Below are 27,763 nucleotides of genomic sequence, written 5' to 3' on the forward strand. Positions count from 1 at the left end.
GTCAAGATTTTAACTGTCATTCCAGCACGTTTGACGTATCGGACTCGATTTTTACTATAAAGAAAACTATTATTTCCACTCTCAATAATTGAAATACTATCTTTAGCATATCCAATCAGCTGATGAATTTGATTCTGTAGCTGAATAGTTTTAGATCTCGACACTTAACAAACTCTTGTTTCCACTACTCGGCACGAAAAAACTAAAAAAAAACAAAAAAAAAAAAGTTTCCGTACGTCATGCGGACTGCGCCCCTCGTGTCGGTTGGGCGGGAATGGAGGGTAAAAAGCCGTTGGGATTAATTAATTAATTAATTATCTTTGTTCGACGTCGTCCTCGTTTCTGCGCCATTTAGATTTTTCAAGCATGCGGCAACCCTGCTAAATACAGTTCAGAAATAAAAAAAAATTTCAAACCCCTTTCGATTCATACCCATATTTTAATAATTCATTTAACTTATTCAATAATTTGAATTTTACTTTTTAAACAGGTGGCAACCCTTTTCCAACACCTCAAAAATATTCTTAGCGTTCAAACTTAAGATTTCTCAACACATCCATATTTTGATATTTCATATAACTTGTGTATAAGCAAACAAAAGCAGGTGGTAAATTTTAAAAATCGAAAGATCGGTGTGGATCTGATTGTTAAATAATTCAAAGTAATTTGTTTGACAGTATAACTGCGTTTTTAATTTTTCTCTCTGACGTCAACAAAGGGCGTAGCGCTGTAGCTCTCTAATGAAGTGAAATACTTGGGCGTCATCTTGGATAGCAAACTGACCTGGAAACGTAACGTACGAAATGGGGTCTCAAACCGCAAATACATAGTTCACTTGATTTACACAGCAGTGGTACGTCTTATATTATTCTACGGTGTCATAGTCTGGTGGAAATCACTGCATAAATCGCTCACCTCACCAAGGTTCATAAGGCGGCATGCAAGGTTCATAGGTGCGCTGCCATCCACACCCACAAAAGCTATGGAAACACTCCTAAACTTTCCGCCCGTAGACCTTTTGGGAAGCTACAGGCCAGCTATAATGCAGTAGTAATAAATGCACTTTCAAAATGGAAATACACCAGATCGGTCACATCAATATTCTAACCAACGACCCGGACCCTTTCAGGTCCCCAGATTATATAACACCACCGATGGAGCTCGATAATAAGTTCTTCACTCGCATCCCTTCGAGGAAGAACCGGGTGGACGACTTGGTGTGAGAGTAGGGAGCGGAATACACTCGAAGAACCAACATATATAAGAGCCTGAACCATCGGCGTAGCCAGAATGAAATTTAGGGGGGGGGGCGGCTCGACCCTATTAAGCTGGCATTTCAGGGTACTACTTTATATATATACAAGGAAAATTTTAAAGGTAGGGGGGGGAAGGCTCGAGCACCCCCCTGCACCTACCTGGCTACGTCCATGGCCTGAACTCTGGCTTGTTGAATATTCCCTTAATGTGCCTTCAGTAAGTACATACTTCGATAGCCAAGCGGTTGTCAGGTCACTGGATGGCTGCAAGACCTCATCTATAACTACGATAGAATGTAGAAAAGTCTTTAATGATCTAGCTTCAAAATCGACTACTGACGTCGTGTGGGTGCCTGGCCACAGGGACATTCAAGGTAATTGTGGGGCGGACGAGCTTGCGAGGAAGAGAACCACCCGGTCTGACGTCAACTCCTCTCATGCAGCGGGCATACCCCTATCTACCCGTAAGATATGGCTCAGGACATACATATATCGGGCCACTGCTTAATGGGAAGGCATGCTGGCAGAATTGGTTTGCCGGCCGGTGTGGAGCACTACCTCTGTTCCTGCCCCGCCCTCATGTGAGCCAGAAGACTCTCATTTCATCACCACCTTTTTGTCTACCTCGCCGATCTAAGGGAATCTAACCAACTCGTTTTACTTCTAGGCAGGGACGAAAAATAATCATTATTTTTTTAATTTTAACCAAAACAAGTAAGAAAGTCTAAGTTCTGGCGGGGCCGAACATTAAATACCCGGCGCAAGTATTAAATATATGTTTTCCACCTTTACGAAAACTACCGCTACATGGTAAGCCGGGGTGGTTTTACCCCTATTTTAAACATCTATGATAGAACGTTCAGTTAGACATAATGAGATAAACTTATATAGTCATATGTGGGCGATATCACGCCCATTTTCCAAAATTCCAAACAATGTTACTTCTTTTCAAGGGATTGTTTTAAGTATAAATTTTGAGTAATTTAGCGTCTTTAAATTTCGAAATATTGAAGTTTCGAGTATTTCTGAAATTTACCGTTATTTGAAAAGCAGCCGTAATTTTAGTCCGAGTCTACTTCCGAGCACTTTCGTTTAGTCCGAGTTGAAACTTGCATGTTGTTATACTAACGGTAGCAATCAATATGATATAGCGCTGTAATATGATGTAGCGCTGTCCCTGAATCTCAAATATGTAAATATCTTAAGAAATTTAAGAAGAGCACTTAAAAGGGGAAAATTAGAACTAAAACGGTAAATGGGGTACGAAAAATTTAACTACTTAGCGGGTTGGGTAATAGGCGGGGAGGTACTTAAGAGAGGGATTTTCTTCAGATTACATGAAAAATTCACGGTGCCCAAAAATATTGGTTACTTAAGCGGGTTTCACTGTACCTATAAATAAAACAGATAACTCCGATCTTCTATTTTATAAAAGAGCTTTTGAATACAACAATGTTTTTATACCGTCAACATCGAAAGAAAAATCAAAAGAGATAACTTAGCAGCAAACACTTATGTTAACACTGAACATTATCACTTAACAATGTCCAATTTTCAAGTTGTGCTAGTTTTCATAAGTACTCTCATAATTAAAAAATAAATTAAAGTAAGATATCTTAAAACTGTGATGCAAGCAAACTATCAAAATTTCGATTTTCATCACGCCAGTAGCCTTTGGTACTTCTAAGAGTCAACTATGCCATACCACTTTTACTATATATTTTTTACGTTTATCGCGTTAATTATTCTAACTAATTGTAAGTCCTCCGCAGCAGCAAGGCCTGAATCGCGCTCAATCTATAAATTAAACCAGCCAATGGATCCACGAATTGTGGGCGGCCGAGTGGTAGATATAACTAGTTACCCACATCAGATCAGTTTGCGTGAAAAGGACATTTTGCATCCGGAACAATCCTACGACCATCTATGCGGTGGTAGTATCTATTCGGAGCGTATTGTTATCACGGCAGCACACTGCGTTGATGGCGAAGTGCCTAGTCAGTTCAAAGTTGTTGCGGGTGCAAACCAACGTAACGGCACTGAAGGCATAATTATTCCCATACAAGAGATTATAATACACGAACGCTACGATCCCTACACAGCTGTTAATGACATTTCATTGTTGGTGCTTGCGGCGGCACTACCGTTAAACAATTACACCATTAAAGCGATCGAGTTGACGGAGAAAGAACCGCAGCACGACAACATTGCCACAATAACCGGTTGGGGTTTAACAACAGAGAGTGGCGCTGCTTCCGATTTGTTGCGTGAGACGAAGGTGCCCATTGTGGGAAATGAGATTTGCAAATTGCGTTACCCTGGCATGATTGATGAGTCCATGTTGTGTGCTGGTTTATTGGATGTAGGTGGTAAGGACTCTTGTCAAATGGATTCGGGTGGCCCGCTGTTGGTTCATGGCAAGTTGGCTGGGGTGGTGTCATGGGGTTTTGGTTGCGGAGATCCGCAATATCCGGGCGTATACGCGAATGTGTGGAGTTTGCGGCAATGGTTGCACGAGATGATTGAATCGGTGGAATCGGCATTATTGCAGGAAAATTAAAAACACTATTTTTTTTAGCGAGAAGTGCAAGTGATAAATGCGGTATGCAAATAATTTTACTGTATGTATATGAGAACACTCACAGCTCAGTGCCAGCTAACTTAAAAGTATTACTTTCTATACAAAACGTATTTTGGTTGGTTATGATAAGATAGCTAAGTATGTGTAAAAATATGGTACTACTGCCTCTAGGAATTTAAATTGTAAAATAGAACATTTGTGGACATTTCTTTAAAAACAGTTACTTAAAAAATGATATTATTTACATGCATATTTAGCTATTTTTTTCATGGTTTAAATCTAAGGTGTACACGATCCTAAGAGAGTTCTGCTCTGGGTAGTGACGCTAATACACAAAACATAGGAACACGATTTGGGTTATAGTTATTTGGTCTTTTGAATTGGTGAAACTTACAAATCTGATGATTGAATTTTTACTGGTACATTGTAAGTGCACTTATGCAGTGTCAAAAAGTTGGAATCGTTGTACGGAATAATGGCTGCTGCTAAACAATTACAACACACTCTTTGGGATCCTTTCTCCGCGTAACAGGTTAATTCCTGACGCAGGCGGATATATGAAAGTGGATATCGCGGCGGGAAGAGCGGTCACACTAAACTGGTGCCTAGGAGTATGGCTGGTGTGGTTGAGGAGCAAGTAAACTTTTCTCTAGCCTTTTTGGACGACTTTAAATCACCTGAGCTAGATGGCGTATATTAGAAGATGCCAAAGTGTACAGGAGACAAGGGTTCTAATAAAAGTTTTTAGGGTCTATCTTGCATTAGATAAAAGGTTTGGGTGGATATTCCCTTAGAGCTCGCCAACATGAATACCAGAGAGGAAAGTTCTATGAGTTAGCTCTACACGACCTTGTAACAAATATTACAGTTGTGCGATATTAATCGGATATTCGGGTTTTTTAAGCAGATATTCGAATATCCGGATTATCTGGATATTCAAAAAATCCGGATGGAACTCCCAGCCCTAAAGTTTACTTAATTATTTTGAGTATATGAAGGCAGGTGGAAAAAAGTCATGGCGACAGTTGATAAAAGAAACCTGTTGGGCTTAGAGAGAGAAAAGTAAAAATCATAAATCTCTGCGAACAGCAGATTTCCAAAGAACTATTTACTAGAATCGGCGAAATATTGACAAATCAGTTTAGGTGCGTTTGGCGCTGAGCCCATAAAATAAAGTGGTGCTTTTTCAACTCTAATCAGTTCTTTAAGTGTCATGAATTATTCACGTGAAGGTAGATATTTATCAATTCGACGATCTTCAAAGGTGACACAACTCAAAATTACACGTTTGTCAGAAAATGCGAAAAACTATTTCTTAGCAGAGGCAAATCATATGGGCTAGGGAAACTTTACCATAGATTTTTTTTAAAAATTATAGCAAACATTTGCTCCAGCTTTTGCTGAAAGGTAAATAAAAGCCCTGTGTACATTAATTTGGTATTTTTCTATTTTACTTATAAAAGTGAGTTCCGGTCCGTCAGGTCCTGACGCATGTTTTAGAGAATTTCATGTAATTCCGAGCTTATAATTGCAAATATACATAAGTATGTAGTTTTCGATTTTCCTAATATTTCGATTTTCCGTTTTTTTGCGTAATTACGTGAAAAGAATTTTTCGAGCAATGGAAAAATCACCCCAAAAATTGGGAAAATTAAGAATATTTACACCTATGTAATTTTAAATTATGTATAGCCTTTGTATTTCTGAGCGTGGAAAGCCAAAAAAATGTAATTAATCAAAATTCCATCACATGATCCATTCTTCCCCATGTTTTATATTTAGGTCCTTATAATAAAAGAGAGAGCACAAATTAAATTTCATCGAACTCGGATGAAATTTAATGTTTCCTCCCATGAGGGTGGAGAGCGTGGCAAATTGCCCATTTTACGATATTTCATTATAAATGGCAGCACATCTCGAGTTTCGGCGAAGCTACAGCAATTTGAAACTTTCGCTCGACACTTACTTCAGGATAACAATTATTCAACCGAAAAGATTTTGCAATACTTCAAGTCTCCTCATCGCATTTTTCGGGGTTTTAGTGGGGTTTTAGCGGACCTATAAATTATAGGTAGTTGCGATAAAAAGATGCTTAAAATAAATTAGAATTTATTACCGGGAATCTCTTGCAGAGATACAGAAAAATATTGATTTTTAAGATTTCTATGCTCTTTCTTCGAAAAGTTGTTTTTTTCCCCATATAAAAATACATGCAAAACTTGAAGCGCTTTGAGCGACCTCTAAATATTTTTTGATTTAAAAATAATAAACGTATAATTTTTTTCGGTATAGAACAATCCTAGGGGGTGAGAGCATAAAAATTCCGACTTTACTTTTTCACATGCATTTTTGGACCACCCTAGTGTGCATACATACTTTTCCGAATACTGAATCGTTCGTTTCCATATATACGTAATGTGAATACCTATTGCGATAACATGGAATGGGTATTCATTTTAATATTTAGATGCCTCGTAACCGCGTCAACCTCGTAAATAAACCGGTTTTCCATATAAAATTAAGTAAGTTTACGGGGTTACAAGGCATTTACGCGTTTAGATGAATACCCCTATAATATATATAGTAAATATATTTATGAATTAGTAGCATTAGCTACTATATTATACAACTACTAGCCAATGTGATGGTCAGATACTGTTTTATCAGCGGTTGAATCATAAACCATATACGGGTAATTGGTATTTCATAATTAACGTAAAATCCAACGATAATAAAAAATTATATATCTAGACTTGTACCTTGACGGTGCGATAATGGCGATAAGGCGATCAGTACAAAACTATTTTATTTAAAGAAGTCCTGACCTTATCAGTGTATTTGCAATCTCTCGCCTAGTAGTTCACTAGAGTTTAACCATACGTATGCAAGTTAGTCTATGGTCAACAATCTGACCGACTAGTCCACATCGAATTAAGTCCACCTTGTGTGCTCATCATCTCTACCGCCACGCGATGAAATTCATTACCATTTTCGGTACGATCTTGGCATTGGCCCTGGCAGGCACAACTTTGTGCGCGCCACATAGCGAAGCAGATACCTCGGCAGATACCACTGCAGAAGGACGTATTGTCGGCGGCAACACCATAGACATTTCGGTACATCCACATCAAGTTACTTTGCGCTTGAAGAGCCTTCTATATCCAACGAACTCATACTCGCATAACTGTGGTGGTTCAATTGTATCGGCGTACACAATTGTCACAGCAGCACATTGCGTCATAGCTAGGGTGGCTAGTGAATATCAAGTTGTTGCCGGCACAAATCATCGACGTGGCGCCGACGGCATCATTTCCGTCGTCAAAGAGATCATCATGAATGAGAACTACAACCCAAGCACCACCGACAATGACATCGCTCTGCTAGTACTAGCTACGCCACTGCCGATCAATAATTTCACCATCAAACCAGTGGAGTTGGCAGACCTACCTTCATTGAATGGTGCTACGGCAACTGTTACCGGCTGGGGTGCACTCGTACAGGGTGGGTCCAGTCCAAATCTATTGCAGGAGGTTAAAGTGCCGATTGTCAGCAATGAACTGTGTGATCAGGATTATGGCTCTGCCGGTCTAATTACGGATTCTATGCTGTGCGCTGGCGTACGCGGTGTTGGCGGCAAGGATGCCTGTCAGGGTGATTCCGGTGGTCCACTGTTAGTCAATGGCAAATTGGCCGGGGTGGTTTCATGGGGTTATGGTTGTGCAGATTATAGATATCCGGGGGTGTACTCGAACGTAACACATTTGTTGCCATGGTTGCGTGAAAAGATCGCCGCGATCGATGCTACGTTTTTGAGGGAAAATTGAATGGACATACGGAGAACACATTTGATGTGAAATCATGCGTTTGAAATTGTAAATATTTTTATACATACATATGTATGTATGTTTGCAAGTAAAAAAGTACATATTGAATATTAAAATATAAAGTTTTGTCTTTGTTATTTCCCTTGAAGAAAATATCTTCTACCAAGTTCGGCCTTTTCGTATTGATTTATTCACTTGCAGCGAACTTCGTAGTTACGAATATATTTCAGAAAGCTGCGCCGTTGACAAGGTACTAGAGAAGAGTATAAAAGCTCAAACAGTCAACGACGTAACGTCGACGTAGGTTGACGCAGACACGATCTACCTACAGTAAATTTGATATGCTGCTACGTATGTCAACCTACGTTTACGCTACGTCGTTGACTAACTGCGCTTTAATAGACTACTCTTAATAAACTTTACCTATCTAAGGTAGGCTTTGATCAACTAAGCAAATACTCACTGTGTGTATACCTATAATTTTTTTCAATACATTAGTGGTTTAAGGCCTGTATGCAGTTCTCAAGAAAAGCTAAAAATTCCATACAAAATGACATACAAGAAATGGCTAAGAAATTTTCTTGAGTCAAATTTCCTTCAGACAGTACGCAGTTCTTAAGAAATTTGCTACACTTTTTACTACGGTTTTCTAAAGTTTTTTGTGAAAAAAGAGCACAAGGCAACTCTTGAGGAAAGAGTGAGGCAACAGGCTGTGCAGTATCAAAAATGTCAAAATTCCTTGGACACACACACGAAATAATGGCAAATTTTCCTTGACCGATTTCTTAAGAGCTGCATACCACCCTATATCTACCAAAAGCATGCACTGAAAAAAAAAATCAACAAAAAATTGGTGAATATTACCAAATTCAAACTTGAAAAGGAATCAAAGTGGTTTTTGGTTAATATTAACAATGCCATGGATATTATATTTTCAACAATGATTTGGTAATGTTTACCACACTGCCGTTTGGATTAAACAAATTTTTGATTGCCGATTTTTTCGTTGGAATACGCTTATGTTCAGCACTTCATAGATGCTTTTTCAAAAATTCGAAGATACAAAACCAACGTTTTTATTATAATTTCAAGACCTTGCCTCTAACGCGATTTGATCCCAGAACTTCAGGAAGTTAGCAAATAATAGCAAGCATCTCTCTGGACACTCACCTACAGCCGTTCTGTAAATATTTATGTCCTCAAATGTTGAACTTGGATAAATTTTCTTCGCCGTTTTGTCATGTTCTGCACTTCGCAGATGCTTTTTCGTAATTAAGAAAACCAATAAACAAAAAATTGCATGTCGCCCCTGACGGCATTTGAACCCGAACCTTCTGGATGCTAACAATTAATAGCAAGCATCTCTGCACGTTTAGCAAGAGCCAGATATACAAAACTGTTTTCAAATGTTGAACTTGGATCCCATTTCTTACACTCGGTGTATTTACCATAAAAGAATCAAACAATAACTTGGTTGGAAAAACCATTGTACTTTTGGCTCAGTGTAGAAATTGTACATAATCTTGCCATATTTAAAGTTCCAGGTTTCTTTTGGAGAAAGTACTGCGTACTTTTCACTGATATTTTTTAGTGGTTCTGTTATCAAGGAAATATACTTCATCTTTCTTCAGATATCGTTCATTCTTAATTGTGTACTGCTCTGCAAGAGGTCATTTCTAAATACTTAGTGCCTTTTTTTCCAGTACCTTATAAAATTTATCTTATCTTCAAACACATTTTATCAAAACGAAATTTGCGTTTAAAGTGCAGTTAAATTTTAAAATCTATTCGACAAAACGGCCCTTAAAGGGCTATTAAGTTGGAAGTAAACCAGAAGTCACCCAGGTCAAATACGTGGAGTACCCTCCAAAAACGACCACAATAGTTATTTACAAAACACAGAAAAAATGCTACGCAAAATCTTAATTTATCTTCTTTATTGCCTGCCTTACATAACCAAATTAATATGGTAGTTAACTTTTCAACCTTGAATGGGGATCTTGAAAGCTTTTGAGTACTTTGAGATTAAATTACACATGAACATCAGAAAATTAGGATTCGGCTATTACTGCTGGAGGGCGCTGCGGCACATCCATAGTGTATTCTTAACAAGCTTATCGAATCAGGAAAAAAATCAGATTACAAACCTTCTACGACAGACTTCAGGAAAAACTTTCAGGTAAAGTTTCCTTTTAGATAGGATTGGAGGAGGGGCAGGATAGTCGAGGAGAATCCAACTGAAATCTACAGTGACGGGTCCACAATAGACTGCGGTGTGGGCGCGGGGGTGTTCTCTGAGACGTTGAATGTCTCGTTCCGCTTACCGAAGTCTTTGTTAGCATCGTCCAAGCGGGAGTTCTGGGAATCGCAAGGCCCTGTAGAGAATAATGGTTGAACTGCGTAGAAGTAAGAAAAGCATACAATTTCTCACGGAAATGAGAGGGCTGATGAGTTGCCTAAAGCCTTAACATCTCTTGAGACAATATTTAAACTCTCCACTCGGATTCATCAAAAGGGAACTGCATTCGCAATTCGTACATATGGCTAATACACGTTGGAACAACTTTCAAACCCGAAAAATTGCGAGGAACATATGGCCGCAATATGACAAAATAAATAAAGAAAAACTTCTAAAGAGGTCGAGAAAAGATATAGTCAAGTAAACAGCCACGATAACGGAACATTTGCCCTCATTGGCGAACATGAAGAAGTTTAAATGGGGCCGTAATCATGAGGAGAGTAAGGAAACGATCCTACACTAGCTTTGCAAGTGCCCTGCATTGGCACGAATAAGGCATGACACACTCGAGAGTTTTTCCATCCAAAATCTTAAGGTGATCTCCAAAGGCACCCTTAGATACTAATCTAAATAGATACAGCGAAAAATACAAATAGTTTGACGAAACCGACGAATCATGAAAGCAGATAAAATCACGAATCAAGGAGGATCCCAGAGAAAACATGTAAAAATGGTGCTATCAGCATTAACAGGAACCTAGGCATGTGCTCAGGCAGTGCGCCTAGTAACCAACCAACCAACTTCGAAATATGTAGGTAAGGTGCTTGAGCTCGCAGAGATTTACCCAGTGTTATCAAAAAACACTAGCAGCTTTCTTGCCAAACTGGAAAAACTTTTCGTGTACTCCTTTGGCGCCAAACAATATAGATTGCCAGTGTCTTCCCTTTTGAGAGATAAAAAAAACTTTATAGGCCTGCTGTCATAAACTACACACATATAGTTTTTGAAACCCTGCTAACCATAGTCACACCTAGTCCACAGCTTCCCTAACTGCTGAATCGTGTATAGGTGGTGCTCATATTTTATTGGGAGGTGGTTATCTTTTCAACTTAGCTCATAGTGCACAAACACTTCTTACTTGACGGAGACCTTGTTTGAATGGGATTAAACTTGTGCCACCTTTTATTTTATTTTTTCTAATCCTTTAGATGTTTTTTTCAATTTTTGACCGCAAATTCAATTACGTACGCGGTGTATACCAATATACATATCTGATTTTAACTGCCATACCTAAACAAAAGCGTCAGCGTTGTCTGGCTGTCAAAAAATTCTCATGCCCATATAATTTGTATGAAGCATACCGAAACAACGCGGCGTCAACGCTGGGCGGTTGGAAATTCCGATTTTGACAGAGCGTTAGGTATTAAAGTTGGCTGCAGAAAACGGCGAAACTGTCATTTTTGTGTTACACACAAACAAACCTATGCTTATTGTTGGTGTTACGCTTTTGTTTAGGTATGGCACTTCGGCGCTAACGCTAGGCGTCAGAAACCGTTCCGCCCAACGCTTTTGTTTAGGTATGGCAGTAAGTAGTTGACCGAACTTTATCAAATTCCGCTGATAACCAGTAGACGTGAGTGGTTCAATGTCAGGCTATTAAATTGTAAAATGATTAGCAAAACTTCTACACATATCTGTAATCTTTTTAATAAACAAGTTTATGAAATTTTTTACTAACCATAAATTGATAAAATACATACATACAATTAGTTTACTTTGACACATTAGTGCAAACTTTTTTATTGAATTTGGAGTAAGTTTTATAGGGCATATAAACTGTAGAAAAGGCATATAAGATATGTTTATCAACACTGGTATCCCATAAAAATTTATATAGATTGCCATGTTGTTACCGATATATATATTTACAAGTATCATTTTCTACAGCAGCTCACAGCACTCCCCCGCAAAAGAAGCGCACAATGCAGGCGCACAGTATGTGCGGTTTCACAACAACCCGAGTGTCATGCAATGCTAATATCGAGCAGTCAGTTCAACACTGGGCGAACAACGTCAGCTGAGGCTCTAAAGACAGGTGGGTTCAGGAGAATTGCTTGAAGTTGAAGATTTAGACTACGAATCGCATGGAAAGATGTAGATCACTAGGCGCCAAAACTCAAGAAGGAGTCTGGACGGAAGCTAGAAAGAAAGTAGGATCCTGTTGTAATAGCATAAAAATTCCCCAAGAAGTTTTCGAGGCATCAGCTAGTGTGACCGTCCTTGGTCAGATATGTACGTATATGCATATCCGGTTTTGTTCCGGTTATGTCAACTCGACTGTCGCGGAAACGAAGGATCCACCCTCATCATGTATGCCGGCTGGTTACAAGCCAACGTCATTGATCCGGGCGTGGAGCACTACAAGACATCACCATTGTCACCCATCGAGCCCAACATAGCGACTGTCGTTTGGCCATCATACCTAAATGAGGGATCAGGGGAGGGCTTACGGAAAAGTCAAGAGGATATTCCTAAGAGCCGTGTACTGAAAACCACGAAATCTCACAGAGTTTGGACTCGATACTTTGCAATAGATCGGAAGATCATGGGTGTGATAGTCGAAAGCAATGAAGAAAGCAATATCACTAGGCACCAATAGAGGGGGGACAAGCTAGATCCACTTCCATCATGTAAGCCGTTGACTGGTTACAGGAGTACAAAGTATTCTGTAGCGACATTAATTAGATTCGTATAGCTGAAGAAGGATGCGGTCAAGCCCGAGATATCGCGATAAGGCGAGAGCTTGAGTACCGTTTACAGACCCGACGGAAATATTGGCGAAGCTCCAAAATTTTAGCCCAGGCATGCCCACGCACAATTGGAGTTTGCTCTATAAAGAGCCAACGGATCGAACAACAACAGCAGTTAGTCTTGGTTCTCAACAATAAAAGCTTAGGTATTATATCGAGAAGCCACATCAAATCCCTCAGAAATACCAGAAGGTCTTCAAAACCAGTACTGAGGCTCAAGTCAACTTATCAGCATTTGTGGAAAAGTTAAGAGCGTAGGTATATCTAATTTCGCAAAAATGCCCCCATATATTCTGGGGCGCCCTAATGTACGCACTTAGAGTAGAACTACACACCAAACTCTTCAGCTACAAGTTTTCTGAGCTTAATAAAGAGCTAAACGCTTGCAAACATTAGTCCTGAGTTTTTTATGTACATTAAAGTGCCTCTCTAAAAAAGTTGCCCTGAACACTTCAAAATGTTGGTTTAGCGTTGGTAGGTATGTACATTAGGGCGCCTCTCAAAAAAAAAAGTTGTGGGCTTTCCACCGGAGTTATAAAATGTATTATATTGTACAACTTTCGACAAAATATTTCGGAGGAATATTAAGATTTACGTAAGCTGAACCAATTTGAAAATGCCTATAAAAATCTCATTATTTTGGTTCCGCTAATACAATTTTAAAGGATTCTTATACAAACCTTTTAAGCTTAAACTCTTCTGACATCTGGGGCGATTTTTTGAGAAAAAATTTTTAAAAATCAATTTTATTTATAAACAAAACTCGATTTTTGGAGGTATTTTTCCGCAATATTTTCGTGGAGTCCTTAAAATATAATAAGTTTTATAATTCCAGTGGAAAAACAACTATTTTTAATGGATATTGATGCACCCTAATATACATAGAATTATGTTTATATTTATGTATGCAACATTACCGATCAATTTATTAATATCGCTATCGATATACATACAGATATTTTTGATGCGTTTATCGAGTAATCGATATATATTTGAGACATTTATCGATTAAGCGATATATTTCGACATATTTATGGGTTAATCGTTATGTTTTGATATATTTATCGGCGTTTCGGCATAGTTATCAACTTAGCAATTACGATTTAATGTTCTTGTCTATGCTGTTATCGATATTAATGACCTTGTTCACATTTTTATCAACATCTCCATCAATTATTTATCGGAATATTTATCATTATCTATGTCGACAACCATGTTCTTCCGATGAGGTGTTTGCAACTATGTTTTGAGTAATTCGCTTATCCTATATATTTTGAGATATATATCGAATTATCGATACAATTTGAAATAGAAATCGGTTAATCGATATACATATATTGATATATTGATATATTTATCGATTTATCGCTATATTTATCAATTTATAATTACAATTAAATGTACCTTTCGAAGTTGTTATCGATATTAATGATCTTGTTCACAAATTTATCTGCATATTTCTACTTATCTTTTTTTTTAATATCGACAAGCATGCTTTTACGATCTATTATACCGTGCGTCAAAAACAAAAAATAAAAAAATCAAAACACACGAAATAATCAATATACTCACGAAACTATGGACCAAATATAGTAAAACTGTGTTTTTAGTTTTTCACTCTAAAGTAAGGATTTATTTTAAATGACTTTGAAATTTTCCAGATATGATTAATTCAAAAATTACTTAAATATATCAGTGCAATGTAGTATAGCAATATGGGTACCAAGTAAAAGACAAAATTCTGTAGAATTTAAAAACATTAAAGTTTTTTGGACGAATAGGTATTGAAAATGCGCTTTTAATTCGTTTTTTTTAAGCTAATAAAGTTGTATAATAAAAAAATATTGGAATCTGTTTAAATATTCAGGGACAAAATTTTAAAAGTATATTTTCCATATCCATTTGCCCAAATCTTACCAAAATCTATCTGACCAAAAATCTTATCCTTTTTTAAGCAACAGAATTTTCTCTTTTTTTTTGACACCCACATTGTTTTTCTACATTGCACTGAATTTTTTAAATAATTTTTTGAATTAACCATATTTTTGAAATTTCAAAGACCTTCTAAAAAATCCTGACATAAGAGAAAAAACTAAATACATAATTGTAATATATATGGCATATAGTTTCGCGAATTCATTACTTTTTTGTGTGTAAAATTTACTGTCGCACTGTGTTATTTACACTCCCTTAGGAAGACTTTAATTTCTACACAAATTTGGTACTAACAACGTTCATTCGAGCATACAAATAGCCTTCGAATTTCCCTTATCTTTACATATATGTATTTAAATTAACAAGCACCACACAAAATAATATCTCGAATACATATGTATATTCGTTGGGTATATAAAAATGTATTGTTCAATTTATGGCATAGATATACCAGAATATGTTTCCGTACAGGTTTTTTTTTTAAATATGTATTCGCAATGTTTTTCGTAATAAATTTTTTCGTTAATTTTTAATAGAAATATAATTCATTCTGCATCAAAATGATTCAAAGTTTTTTTTTTTTTTTAATTTTGAAAAGTTCACAAATTTTCACCAAAATTTTCAAATTTTAAACAAAAATTTTTAGAATTTTTTTTGAGTATGCAGTTTTGTAGTTCACTCAATTTGAGTGTAATAAAAGTTTAAAAGTTGAAAATTTTGGTGAAAATTTTTCGAGTTTCCCTAAATTTTCTAAAAATTTTGAATCATTAACTTATATGCCATTTGATGCAGAATGAACAATATTTCTTTCAAAAATTAACGAACAAAAAAATATTATTACGAAAAGCATTGCAAATACTTATGTATTTAAAAAAAAAACACTGTACGGAAACATATTCTGGGAGTGTTTGTAAGTAACAAATAAACATACAAGAACAGTAAAGGTGGACGTCCAATATGACTGCCCGATAAAGCGCAATCGCTGCTCGGAAGACCTCTGATAAGTTCCAAATAAAACGCATAGACAAGGCGCACATTGATTTTAAACACTCCATATTTACTGTAAGATAACTTAGTACTATTTCGAATTTCTTGCATTACAGAAGTATTAAAAATGACACCACGCACAGTTAGACCACTATACATTTTCATTTTTTCCCTGTGTATCTGCATCGCACTGGCCGGCGCCTCAATCGTCTTAGCTGGGGATGGAGTGGAAAGTCGTATTATTGGCGGTACTGCAGTGGACATATCCTACGCACCATATTTGGTATCACTGCGCTACAAGCGCAACGCTTCAACACCCTTCGTCCATCGTTGTTCCGGCACGATTCACTCGACGCAAGTTGTGCTTACGACTGCGCGCTGCGTTATCGGCTTGGAGCCTCGACAATTGCAAATTGTCGCCGGCAGCAGTTATAGTTCACAAACCGATGGCTATGTTTATCTCATCAACTCGATTCACTTACATCCGGATTTTAATATTTTCTTTATCGATAATGATTTGGCGTTGCTACACTTGGAATTTCCGCTTGCCACAAATAATGCGAAGTTGATTTCGCCGATCGCTTTGGCTGCGGTTGTGCCTGCTGCTGGCAATGCGTCAACAGTGGCTGGCTGGGGCGTAACGACAGAGCAGGGTACACAGGCGGACCAGTTGCAGCAAGCGTCAGTGCATCTGTTGGACGATGCGACATGCAAGGCGGCGTATGGTGGGGGACGCATTAGTGCGGCGATGTTATGTGCAGGCGGTGTGAGCGCGACGGGCGTCGTTGTCGATGCTTGCCAAGGAGATGCGGGTAGTGCGTTGGTTTTTAACGGCGCTGCTGTGGGCTTAGTGTCATGGGGTAGTGGCTGTGGACGCGAAGGCTACCCTGGAGTCTATACGAATTTGGTGCACTTGAAGGAGTGGATCGAAAATGAGGCGAATTAGTGGTTTCGAGAACTTGTAAAAAAAAGTTGTGCAAAGTGTACTAAGTATTGAACGAAAGTGGTTTTTAGAAGAAGAAGCAATAAAGCAAAAATAAATTTACTAAAATTTGCGTTGAACGAGCTCTTTAACTAAAACAATTTAGGTTATCGGTTAGATAACTAAACATTAGCGGTTTTATTGTAGATATGCGGTGGATACTTTTTATATACGGGAAGTTCAGTCTGGCGCTTATTGTCGGTCGATTTCTTACAAATCTAATCTTTTTTTGCCGGCTGATAAAAATTCCAATTGGTCTAAGGTAATGCCAATCTTTTTGATCACGAAAGAGTTAAAAATAACAACACTCAGTGTTGCCAGGTTGACGATTTGGTCGTCATTTTGAAGATTTTTTAGTTAACTCTTTCAGTGCTATTCAACAGAATGGAAAAGTGTTCACTCTACACTTTTAGTATGTTTTGGACATCGGTGACTGTGTCGCGGTGCTTTTTCTTACTGAAATTCGCCTTGGTTTTTAAACCTAAACGTGGACGCATGCCATCTGCACATCACAGTTTGATCGATGTGCTCTTTCATATTTCGTTCGGAAAGCAGCCATGTAGCCTTATGAACTCTTTTGTACTGGAACCTAGTGCTGTAGACTACCATGTGCCGGCAAAATCGATCAGCCCCAGTTTGTCTTCGGATATTTCATCATAGAGGCTTAATTTTCAAACGTTGTGACCATTTCTTGGATTCCCGTGATGTCAGGTTCATCCTTACCGAGGACTTCAAACAGCTAGCGACATCTTCCCTATTAAGGGTTCGTACATTCCCTTTACACGTTCACCGCGGCCGTTATCGTTTGTGCAAACCTACATATGCACACCGCATATTACGCGCGTAATAATAGTAGAGTAGTCGGTTCAGTCACGCCTCCATACTTCACACTCTGGGTAGTTACAACCAAGAAGTTTACTACTCCGCTCCCAAACCAATCTTCGATAGGCTCTTTAAGACGAGCATCCCGTCAAGAAGAGAATGGCAAATACCCAAGACCATGGAGACGGGCGAATTGAATTTTTACACAGATGGTTCCAAGCTAGACAACAGGGTTGGCTACGGAGTTTTCTCTAAGGAACTAGGACTGGAACTATCCGTCCGAATTCCGGACCACTGCAGTATTTATCAGGCAGAAGTTTTAGCTATAAAGGAGGTGGTAACGAAGACTACGATTAATATTTTCTTGGATAGCCAGGCGGCCATTTAATCAATGAAAATGGTAATGCTGAGATTGAAGGTTGCGCAGGAATGCCTCGCAGCTCTAAACGATATTAGCGCTATGTTCAAGGTCAGCCTCATATCGGTTCAGGGACACAGAGATATTTAAGGAAACTGCAGGGCCGATGGGCTGGCCAGGAAACGTACCATTCTACCCCTATGTGAAAACAGGGGCACTATTGGGATACCCATAGCAACCTGCAAATTAGAACTTCGAAATAGCATGATCCAAGAGGCCAACAGGTCATGGCTAGAAGAGGCCACTTGTAGAACAACCAGGCTGCTTTGGCCGCAAATAGATAAGAAAAAACGAAAGAGTTGCTGTGCCTCTCAGGCGAGGATATTGCGAAGGCCACTGCTTGTGTAACCGGTCATTGGCTATTTGGCAGCCACTCTTCAAGACTAGGAATTTTCTCCCACGAATATTGCAGAGATGAAGAGGAGGAAGAAACCGTATAGCACTTCTTCTGTAGTTGCCCAGCTTTGGTCGAGAGGAGAGCAGGCTTTTTAGGTAGGCCCTTCTGTAGATCTCTTACGGAATTATCACGCGTAAGAATAAAACCGATTCTACGCTTTATAAGAGCCTCAAATTGGTTCTTTAAAGAATAGTCACCGAGGTGCCCGTGCGTACTGACCTTAAACGAAAACATGATTATGAATCGTAATTTACGGAGCTTCATTGAAATATATAAATATGTAAAAGCTTCATACTTTAGTATGCAGAAGCGATTACACAACTATGATTAGGCGCTTAGTGTGCGGAGTGCCTTAGTCATATTTATTAGAAACACGTTCTACCTCTTTTTATAAGCATAATGAGTAGCAGCAAGGCGAGGCTAAATGCAAGAAAAATAGTGCTTTTTCCTGGAATAATTTCGGTAAACTTCCACACAACCGTTATCGGTACTTAACACTGTTGATAGTGAATTAAAAAAAAAAACCAAAAATTACCAACCATAAGTCAAAAATTAACTGTTATTAATTTTATTTAAAGGTAAATTAGTTTTACAAATATGAATACTCCTTGATATCATTATAGGCTTCCGCTGTCTCCTCGATCCACTCCGCTAAATCCGGCACTGATGCGTATACACCCGGATAGCTCGAGCGTGCACATCCAATACCCCACGAAACGATGCCCAACAATTCATTGTTAACTATCAGCGGACCACCCGAATCACCTTGGCAAGCATCCTTGCCACCANATACCCCACGAAACGATGCCCAACAATTCATTGTTAACTATCAGCGGACCCCCCGAATCACCTTGGCAAGCATCCTTGCCACCCCCCACCACACCAGCGCACAGCATACGTCGCGTCAGCAGAAACGAGTAGGACCGGCGGCATGTGACGTTGTCTATCACATTAACAGTGACTTGCTGCAATTGATCGCTTACGTTGCCACCTTCTTCGAGTGTACCCCAACCGGTCACAATAACATCAGTGCCCGCTTCTGGACGCTCCTTGGCCAGAGCAATGGGTTGTATGTATGCGTTGAATGTCAATTGGTTGGCCAACACCAAAATCGCGACATCATAATCGTTGATCGAGGAGTATCTTTCATGCATAACATAAAGCAGCACTGGCACTTCGACGGCTTCCTCACTCAGCAGCGTGGTCCCGGCAACAATTCCCAGATTCGAAGCGTCCACACCGGTGACACAATGTGATGCGCTCACAATTATTTTGGATGAGTAGATGCTGCCACCGCAACGATGACGTCCATTGTAGCGCATCGAGACCTGATGTGGATATTGGCTTATGGTTGCGTTGGTGCCACCTACGATGCGACCATCGGGCATTGGTACAGAGCTTGCCGTTTCGAGGCCTGCATTGGCTGAGCCCGTGCTGAAGGCGATGGTGAGTAGCGCGACGAGCGTTATGTGGCGAAACATTTCTACGCGGCGGTGCAGGAGGATTAGAACTGCGTAAGAGAAGGCATATGTTAGCGAAATTTATAGGAGCTGATAAGGAGTTTGATAGCCAATCCGTGATATAATGGAAAGCGTCTGGCATTTAACGGCTAATCTCAGAGTTAATAAATCAATGCTGAGTGCCTAAAGGCTTGTTTTCACCATGTCAAATTCAGGGCATATGTCGTCAAATAAGTGAAAACAGACACATGGTAAATGAGTCTAACTAAATGGTCTATCGATTGATTGAGATCATAATAGATCTTGCCGCTGAATTGACTATCCGTTCGTCTTTGGCCGATAGTATCATTGGTAAAGGAGATAAAATTGTGTCAAAATATGTCGACACATTTTGTGGTCAAAATATGAAAACCCGCCTTTAGAGTTTATCTGCAAAAAATATATATATGTATTTATTTGGCATATGTTTGCGTAATCTTAGCCACAGTTCAATAAAGTCTGGCAGTCGCTGTTTTTTCGTGCTGGCTAACAACAAAATGAAAAACAAACTCTTCTGTAGCAAAGCAACGATGTTAAGTACATACCTACATAAGAAATGTATCAGCTAATCTAATTTAACTATTTGCTGTTCTTTTTCATATCTCGCTTCTACATTTAAATTTGTTTCTAAGCATATTTTTAGGCACTCAAGCAATACATTCAAAGAAAGTAGTACATTTTTAATCTAATAGTAGGTAAGAATCCAAGTCCATCTTTGGGCGTAAAAATGAATTCCAATAAATTTTCCATAAAAAAATTAAATTATGTTGATTAGGAGGTGCACTGCCAGAGAATAGCTGCGATGACTGCCTAATTTTTCTTTCAAACTTTCTTAATACTCACGTAAAAACCAATTTCAGTGAAAATACATATTTTGGCTCATAAGAGATCCACTTCTCTTGATGAAGACCATCAACCCTTAATGGAGAAGATGACTCTGCTCGGCTGGTTTATGTCCACGGGCAGATCACTGGCATCCAAGAATTACTATGGGCGGAACTGGACAATAATTTCGTAAGGGGTTGCGGCTTCTACTATATCTACCATTTAAAGGAGCGTAAATTCGGCATTGGATTTGATCGGATTAGATTTCGAAGAACTGTCGTTCATCCGAATCATCAACATTTCGCTCATTGGCTCACACGCCAGGACGAAGAAGAAAGGCAAGGCTTCCAAAAATCTCCGTTATGAGGGCTTGGGCTTGCTAGGCAGGATGAGATATCCGCTGATCCACTTCCCTGAAGCCAATAGCAAAGCAAAAAAAAACTCTATGTCGAAAACCTGCAAGCGCAGCAGACTGCCAGCATCTTTGCCGCTATTCAACAAACTGCAGTATGTGGGCACGGGAAACACTTTACCGGTTCATTATTTTCCCTTGGCGCAAATCTGGAATTAAAGTTTAANAGCGGCAAATCAGCTGCACTTGATAGTAGTTGGTTGAATAAGGAAAATGAATTAGCAACAAGAGTTTACGGGATGTACATAGCTCAGTGGTTAACGCTTCTGACTTTGAACATCGAATTCGCAGGTTCGATCCCTGCTGAAGTCTAGAAAAAAGAAGTCTGATGAGGAGATGTGGTGATCTCCGAAATAGTGCTATAACTTCTACCGCTTAGACTTTCTTGCTTTTTCAATTTTTCCTAATAAACAATCGTGGTACAAAGCTCACTAAAAATATTAAAAAGTTAAAGTTTAAATTTTAAACGCATCCGAACGAACAATTAGTACGACGGGTATGTTACGCCGCTGAAGAGGGAAGAGAGACGTATTTTTCCAAAAAAAAAAAAAAATAGAGAGGGCAAAATACTTGCGTGAGCGCGACGAGCTTCAAATGCTCACCATTTCTTTGTCGATTTTAAATACGCTTTTTATAACACGAAAAGAAGTTGTCTATACGACGAGATGTCTGAGCTTGGTATTCTCGTGAAAGGCGGAGGCGGCTCCGTAAAGTAACGTTTAGCAATACCACCAGCTCCGCAGGGATAGGGAAAGAGCTAACAGTCGGCTCCACTCTTGCATCTTGACACTCACGTCAATATTGGGAGTTATAATTTCATAAAAGTAGAGGACTTCATATAAATAGGTATGTATATTGGAGCCAGTATTAACACTTATAGCAATGTTAACCTATCAACTGTGCATAAGTATATATGTAAATTAACTATTGCTAGCAAGTGCTACCTTAGACTAAGTAGGCTATTGAAAAGTAAAGACCGACGAACAAAAATTACGCTCTGCAAGTCTTTGCTCAAGCCGTCCTATTGTATCCCGCAGAAGCTTGAGCGGTGATAACATGAGGCGAGATAGTTCTCTTACTAATTGAAAGAGAACTTTTCCTCAACCTAAATTAGACAGAAAATTGTAACTACATATTTAGGACAACTATACTTTCTTAAATGAAAATGTGATGTGTGGATGTGAAAAGTCACATCACCAGTTTCACTTAAGAAAAGGCTTGCTCTTTCAAGAGCGCCTAGACTGCATACAATGGACATTTTTTGGCAATTGAGGATTTCGATATGAAACGGGAAACTACTCTCAACAAAATAAGAAACTGGCAAGGTCACAGGATGCGTGTTAAAAAATGTTCTGAACGGAGTTTGCTAGATGAATCTGCCCTGGTCAAAGCAACATCGCAAAAAAATATAGAAAAAAGGTTTTTTTCTTAACAGCGGTCGCCCCTCGGCAGGCAATGGCAAACCTCCGAATGTATTTCTGCCTTAAAAAACAGCTTCTCATTAAAATACATTCGCCGTTCCTAGTCGGCGTAAAACTGTAAGTCCTTGCTCTTTGTGTGAAATCGGAGGAGAAGCTCCGCCCAACACTAACATACATATGTGTAAGCGCCAATCTATTATTATTATTATGTAAAGTTCTTCATATACATACAACATTTAGAAAACTCACAAGGGTAAACATTGGAATACAGACAAGGCACACGATTGCTTAAGGAAATCGCGGTCTCCGATTTCAATAAGTATTTGCCGAAGTGAAGTACACACTTTTTCGCTGTATCTAGCTATTTATGAGTATATTAATAAGATTGCATTTCTCGGAATTTCAAGTTTATGTAAATCCCTCAGCTATCATTTTTGTACTTTCTTACTTCGGACTTGGAAATATGTACATATGTACATATGTATTAATGAGCCATCAGTAAGGTGATTAGCGATATTATTGCTCACAAAGTTTGTCATATTCCTAGGAAAATAGGATAGGTTTACTGTATTAATCACAATAGTAGTGCTAAACAACAAATTTTTATTTCGAAAAAACTTTGCCTTTACTCTCAGCAATAAATAGTCACGTGATATGGTCACGATTTGCACGAGCTTCCAAGTACTTTCTCCATATTTAGCTAGCGAGTGCAAACATATTAAAAATGAATATTTGAATTGGTATAAATCGGTAGTCTAATTTGTATTTTGTTGTTGTCTATAAACTTATTTATGTACATAGATACAACGACTACCGAACGAATTTTTATTGAGTTTATGATGGAAATAAACAAAAATTCTTCGATATTAGACTGTACCATCTCGCAAGCAAGCAAAAAAATTCGCCAACCAAATTTTGGTTGATCCTAGGGATCGCTTTTTTGACATTTTTCGGTGACACCTACTTTGGCAATAAATTTTATTTTATTTTTCAAATACATAGTTCTACTGAAATAATCTAAATACATATTTCCTTAGCAAAAGGCGGTAGGAACTTGGATCTGGTGGGCAAGTACTAGAACGGGGTACTTGCGGTTACTGAACTTTGGAACAAAAGAAAGTTCTCCTCGAGACAAAAACATCGATGTATCATGCTTCGAGAAACGGCTGTAAATGCCCAAGATATGACGAAACATGTAAAAACGCGATTTCCACATTCAGAAAAAAAAACCGTTTCAAAAGTTTAATGATTTTTGGCGAGCTTTAATTAGGGTGGTACGTTACTGTCAATGCCAAATATATGACGAAAAGTTTAAAAAGCCGACCCCTACGTTCGGCCAAAAAAGCTTCTTCTTTCGCAATTGCCTTGCAAAAATACTACATACTTATGGTATGGCGAATTTTTTTCTGCTACGGTCTAATGTACATATTTCTAATCATGAATCAATTTTTTAACTTTTCGCTAACTACGAATATAATTCTTAAGTACGGTTATTTTTTCTTTTCTTGCATTATTTTTTAATATGGCTTTATCTTTCCTTAGTATTTGTATTGCCCTCCCCGCTTTTTATAGACGCTCGCTCATTCTTTGTCGAAATCGTCTATTCTCCTTAAATTGGTATTAATGGCGATCTAATTGAATTTTATGATAGATAATTATGGATAATTGTTACCTGCATAAAACGCAATAAACTTAATCGCCTTATCGTGCGCTGCCTACTCCGAAAAGTCAAATGAAAGGTAGAACATATGATTCCTAGTTCACACTCCGAGAATATCAGAATTTGTGAGAATATTCATGTCATGCTTTTTGAATGGATCGAATTTTTCAGCGATAAATGCTTATTTTGCCGATCTATACCCTATGACTTCTTGTTGCTAGTGGTAAAATAAATACAATTGCAACAACAATCACATGTTCATCCAGCGATTTACATTTACACAAGCTACAACGAATATTTAAAAGAGCGAATACCCATTAGGGAACGCACCCATACTACGTAACCCGTTTAGTGGAGGAAGGAGGATCTTCAAAATACCACGCTTGTCAGAATGAGGGGCTTAGGTTTTTATCACGTAATTTATTTTACCTCAAAAATTTCTATGAATAACCATCGAAAAAACGTGCATGATGGTGAGGTGGATGACGTGTCTCGCGTGCGACCACTGCGAGTTCTCTCCTGGAGAACACAGGAAGCCTTGTGTGTCATGAAGAAAAGCGTGGAGTGGATAGATGTCGAGGCTGTCAATAAAAAGATACTAATCACGTCTAAGGAAACTCTCGATGTTACCGCCCCGTACCTGTGGGGTAGGCAGCTCCATGTCATGGGAAGGGATCTAGGTGATTGATTGTTCATTATTATCAACTTTCATGAACGGTCAAGACGATTTGGTATTCATTAGCGACTTTCACGGAAGGAATGAATTCACTTAATTCCAAAAAGTTACTAACCTGAAGAATAGATTACCAAGTTACCAAATTCGAAAAGCAACAATAAAATTACCAATTTTGGCTAAAAATTACCAAACGGCAACGCTGGTCCGGTTCCATCTGCTGTGTGGGATTCCATTATGCCGCAGCCTGCTTAACGGACAAATTTTTACGTATACTTTGTCTGGAAAATCAGCTACTGTAAGAGAAAATAATGTTTAGGAGTTGTAACTCCTATTCTATCGAAAAAAAAAGAACCAAACTGGAAAATAAATAGCTGTATCCTTTGTGGGAAGTTTGGCTAAGCTTCAGGGGCTATACATATATGAGTCGACCAACCAAGCTTCCGGAGCTTCTGATGTGTCACTATAGATTTGTGTAAAGTAGCGTTGTCCTGATGGCAACTCTCAGGAATTTGTCAAAGCTGGGCGCAGCTGGACTGGAATTGTTGGCAATATAGAGGATATGTATAAGAATTAGGAGTATTGCCGTTGGGGAGTAACTCATAATGGATGATTCCATGCTAACCAAATCCACCAAACCCTCAGTAAAACTTTCCTGGCCTTCAATCTTGGCTTGGCAAACGTTTCCGCCGACTCACCGCAATTCAACGACGACTGTGGTTGCTTGTCGTTGGCGTAAGTGTTGACTTTTCTTCATCAGTGGTGATGGGCTTTTTTGTGATTCAGCAACAATTCGCAAAAGAGACGGCCATTGGTGCGGTGTTTAGCTCCTGAGTAAACAAACAGTGCTTACATCGCAAGCGGCTTCATAATGGACTGGAAAAGTTTATTTTGGCTATGTCATAGAGAGATGTTTGTTCTCCAATTGTTTCTTACGCATAGAAGAGGGGAATTTCTTGTTAATTAAATTATGGCACAGCACTTTGCCTTTGCAAATTCATATGTATGTACTACATACTACATACTAAACACATATTTATGTATATTAGGGTGGTCCATAAAAAGTATAGTCTGGTTTTTTTGTAAATAGAATAAAACAACTTAGAAATGGTATAGCATTCTTGAAAATCAATATTTTTCGATCGAAAAACTCTGTTTCTCATTAGGAGACTTCTCCAATAACACAGGCCAACAAATATGGAAAAAAGTTTTGGTGCGGCAATGTTAAAGCTATTTTTGATAGGTGTTTGGTGCTAATTGTGAATTCGTAAGTATAAAGATTCCATCAGCCACAGGTTTTGCAAAAAACTTGGTAAAAGTGCCAAAAAATTGCGTTTTTTGCAATATTTCAGAAGCTCTAGCAAAGAAACAAAGGGTGGCAATCCTACAGCGTGAGAGTATTTAAATTCGGACGCTACTTTTTTCACATGCATTTTTCTGGACCAACCTAATGTACACATTTTTAGGTATTTAACTAAAGTTCTAATTGTGTCTTATGCCTATCGTACTTTGCCCAACGATTTAAACGTTTTCATATAAAAGCGATTAATCTCCACCGGCGCGCCAACAAAGTATTTGTGTAATTTGTCTTGAGCACATCGTTTACCAATTCAGCCGCTTTATAAACCCACCATGACCAGCGCTTTTCAATTCCGTTTACTTATGCTAGCCTCCTTTTGCTGGCTTGGAATTCAAGCTGGCGTCATAACAGTCAACTCAGACATTCCAAACAATCTTGAGCAACAAGAAGGACGCATTGTGGGTGGCCAACAAACGGATATAGCCAACCATCCTTACCAAGTATCCATCGGGCTTGATTCCGCTGTGCTTATACATATCTGTGGCGGTTCGATTTATGCGCCGCGTGTTGTTATTACTGCCGCACATTGCCTGAAAGGACGTTACGCTTACACGCTACGCGTTGTTACAGGTTTAACCACGCTCGCCGACTCAGCTGAACAAGGTGTAGCGGTGCAGAAGCTAATCTATCACAGTGGTTATGTGAAGAAAACGCATGCGAATGATGTTGGTTTGGTAATTCTGAAGGAAGCTTTGACATACTCAGCCAACGTGCAGCCTATCGTGCTGGCACGCACGCCGACCGTTGTAGGTGCACACGCTGTCGCCACAGGTTGGGGCAAAAGCGATGAAAATGCGCAGAAAATGTCTGAAGTGCTGCAGGCAGTGGAACTGCAAATTGTAGATAGCTTGGAATGTGGTGTGCAATATGCGACGAAGCAATATGTTATCACAGAGGAGATGTTATGCGCAGCCGCTGAAGAGGGTGGCAAGGATACTTGTCAGGGTGATTCTGGTGGTCCGCTGGTTGTTGATGGCGCGCTCGTGGGCATAGTTTCATGGGGCATTGGCTGTGCTCAACATTATCCTGGCGTATACGCAAGCGTGCCATATCATTTTGAGTGGATTGAGCAGCAAGCAGCGGTATACATGCGAAAGGGAGGAGAAGAGCGAGAGACAAAGAACGAGAGAGACGGATAGAGCAGAGCAAAAATGAAAGCAATGAAAATTTTAGTTGAGATGAAAGTTGAAATTATAAAAGTGAATAAGTGTGCGACCAAAGAAAAAAAGGAAGGTCTGAACGAACAAATCTATAACTGTGCTTAGTTTCTATAAACTTGCCATCAAAATTTTTTTGTAAAAATAATTAAAGCTTGTTTCTGTAACTACTGCAGTGGTACTTCCCAACGCGAAAATTATCAAGCTCAACAAAATTGTTGAATATACATAATTTTTATTGGGCTAAAAAAATAACAAAACCAAAAAACTAGGTAATTATTGAATTTTTGTAAAGGAACAAATTAGGCTCTTGGTAATAGCCGCGCAAAGCAAAATTATGTGATAACAGCAGTATTTTAAGTATTTCCTTTTTTTTAATGTTAGTTTATAAAATAACATAAATGTATATATTGTCGTATTATGTATCTTAAAACTTTTTACTCATACATTTAAAAAATCATCAACAAGGTTTTGGTTATCTAATAAAGAATAAAAATGGCTAAAA

At 38.6% G+C, this 27,763-nt stretch overlaps 2 protein-coding genes across 2 annotated transcripts; both read left to right on the forward strand.

Moving 5' to 3' along the window:
- The first annotated feature begins 3,072 nt into the window (after positions 1 to 3,072).
- Positions 3,073 to 3,816, forward strand: LOC108361504 (trypsin zeta-like). Its single transcript, XM_017614133.1, has one exon. It carries the CDS (start codon positions 3,073 to 3,075, stop codon positions 3,814 to 3,816), a length of 744 nt encoding a protein of 247 aa, XP_017469622.1.
- A 3,481-nt stretch (positions 3,817 to 7,297) lies between these two features.
- Positions 7,298 to 27,240, forward strand: LOC108361506 (transmembrane protease serine 9-like). The gene is made up of 4 exons (XM_017614134.1): positions 7,298 to 7,642; positions 11,877 to 11,995; positions 15,749 to 16,569; positions 26,356 to 27,240. Exons 1-4 carry the CDS (start codon positions 7,440 to 7,442, stop codon positions 27,238 to 27,240), a joined length of 2,028 nt encoding a protein of 675 aa, XP_017469623.1. The 5' UTR covers positions 7,298 to 7,439.
- The last annotated feature ends 523 nt before the right edge of the window (positions 27,241 to 27,763 follow it).

The sequence above is a fragment of the Rhagoletis zephyria genome, unplaced genomic scaffold (genome assembly GCF_001687245.7).
Source record: "Rhagoletis zephyria isolate East Lansing unplaced genomic scaffold, Rhagoletis_zephyria_1.1 Rzeph_scaffold_00778, whole genome shotgun sequence".
NCBI classification, from domain to species: domain Eukaryota; kingdom Metazoa; phylum Arthropoda; class Insecta; order Diptera; family Tephritidae; genus Rhagoletis; species Rhagoletis zephyria.

Coding starts and splice junctions, on each gene's coding strand:
- LOC108361504 (XM_017614133.1), top strand. CDS start 3,073: ATGGATCCACGAATTGTGGGCGGCCGAGTGGTAGATATAACTAGTTAC.
- LOC108361506 (XM_017614134.1), top strand. CDS start 7,440: ATGCTGTGCGCTGGCGTACGCGGTGTTGGCGGCAAGGATGCCTGTCAG. Junction 7,643..11,876: donor ATCGCCGCGATCGATGCTAC/GTTTTTGAGGGA, acceptor CCGCAAAAGAAG/CGCACAATGCAGGCGCACAG. Junction 11,996..15,748: donor AGCTGAGGCTCTAAAGACAG/GTGGGTTCAGGA, acceptor CTTGCATTACAG/AAGTATTAAAAATGACACCA.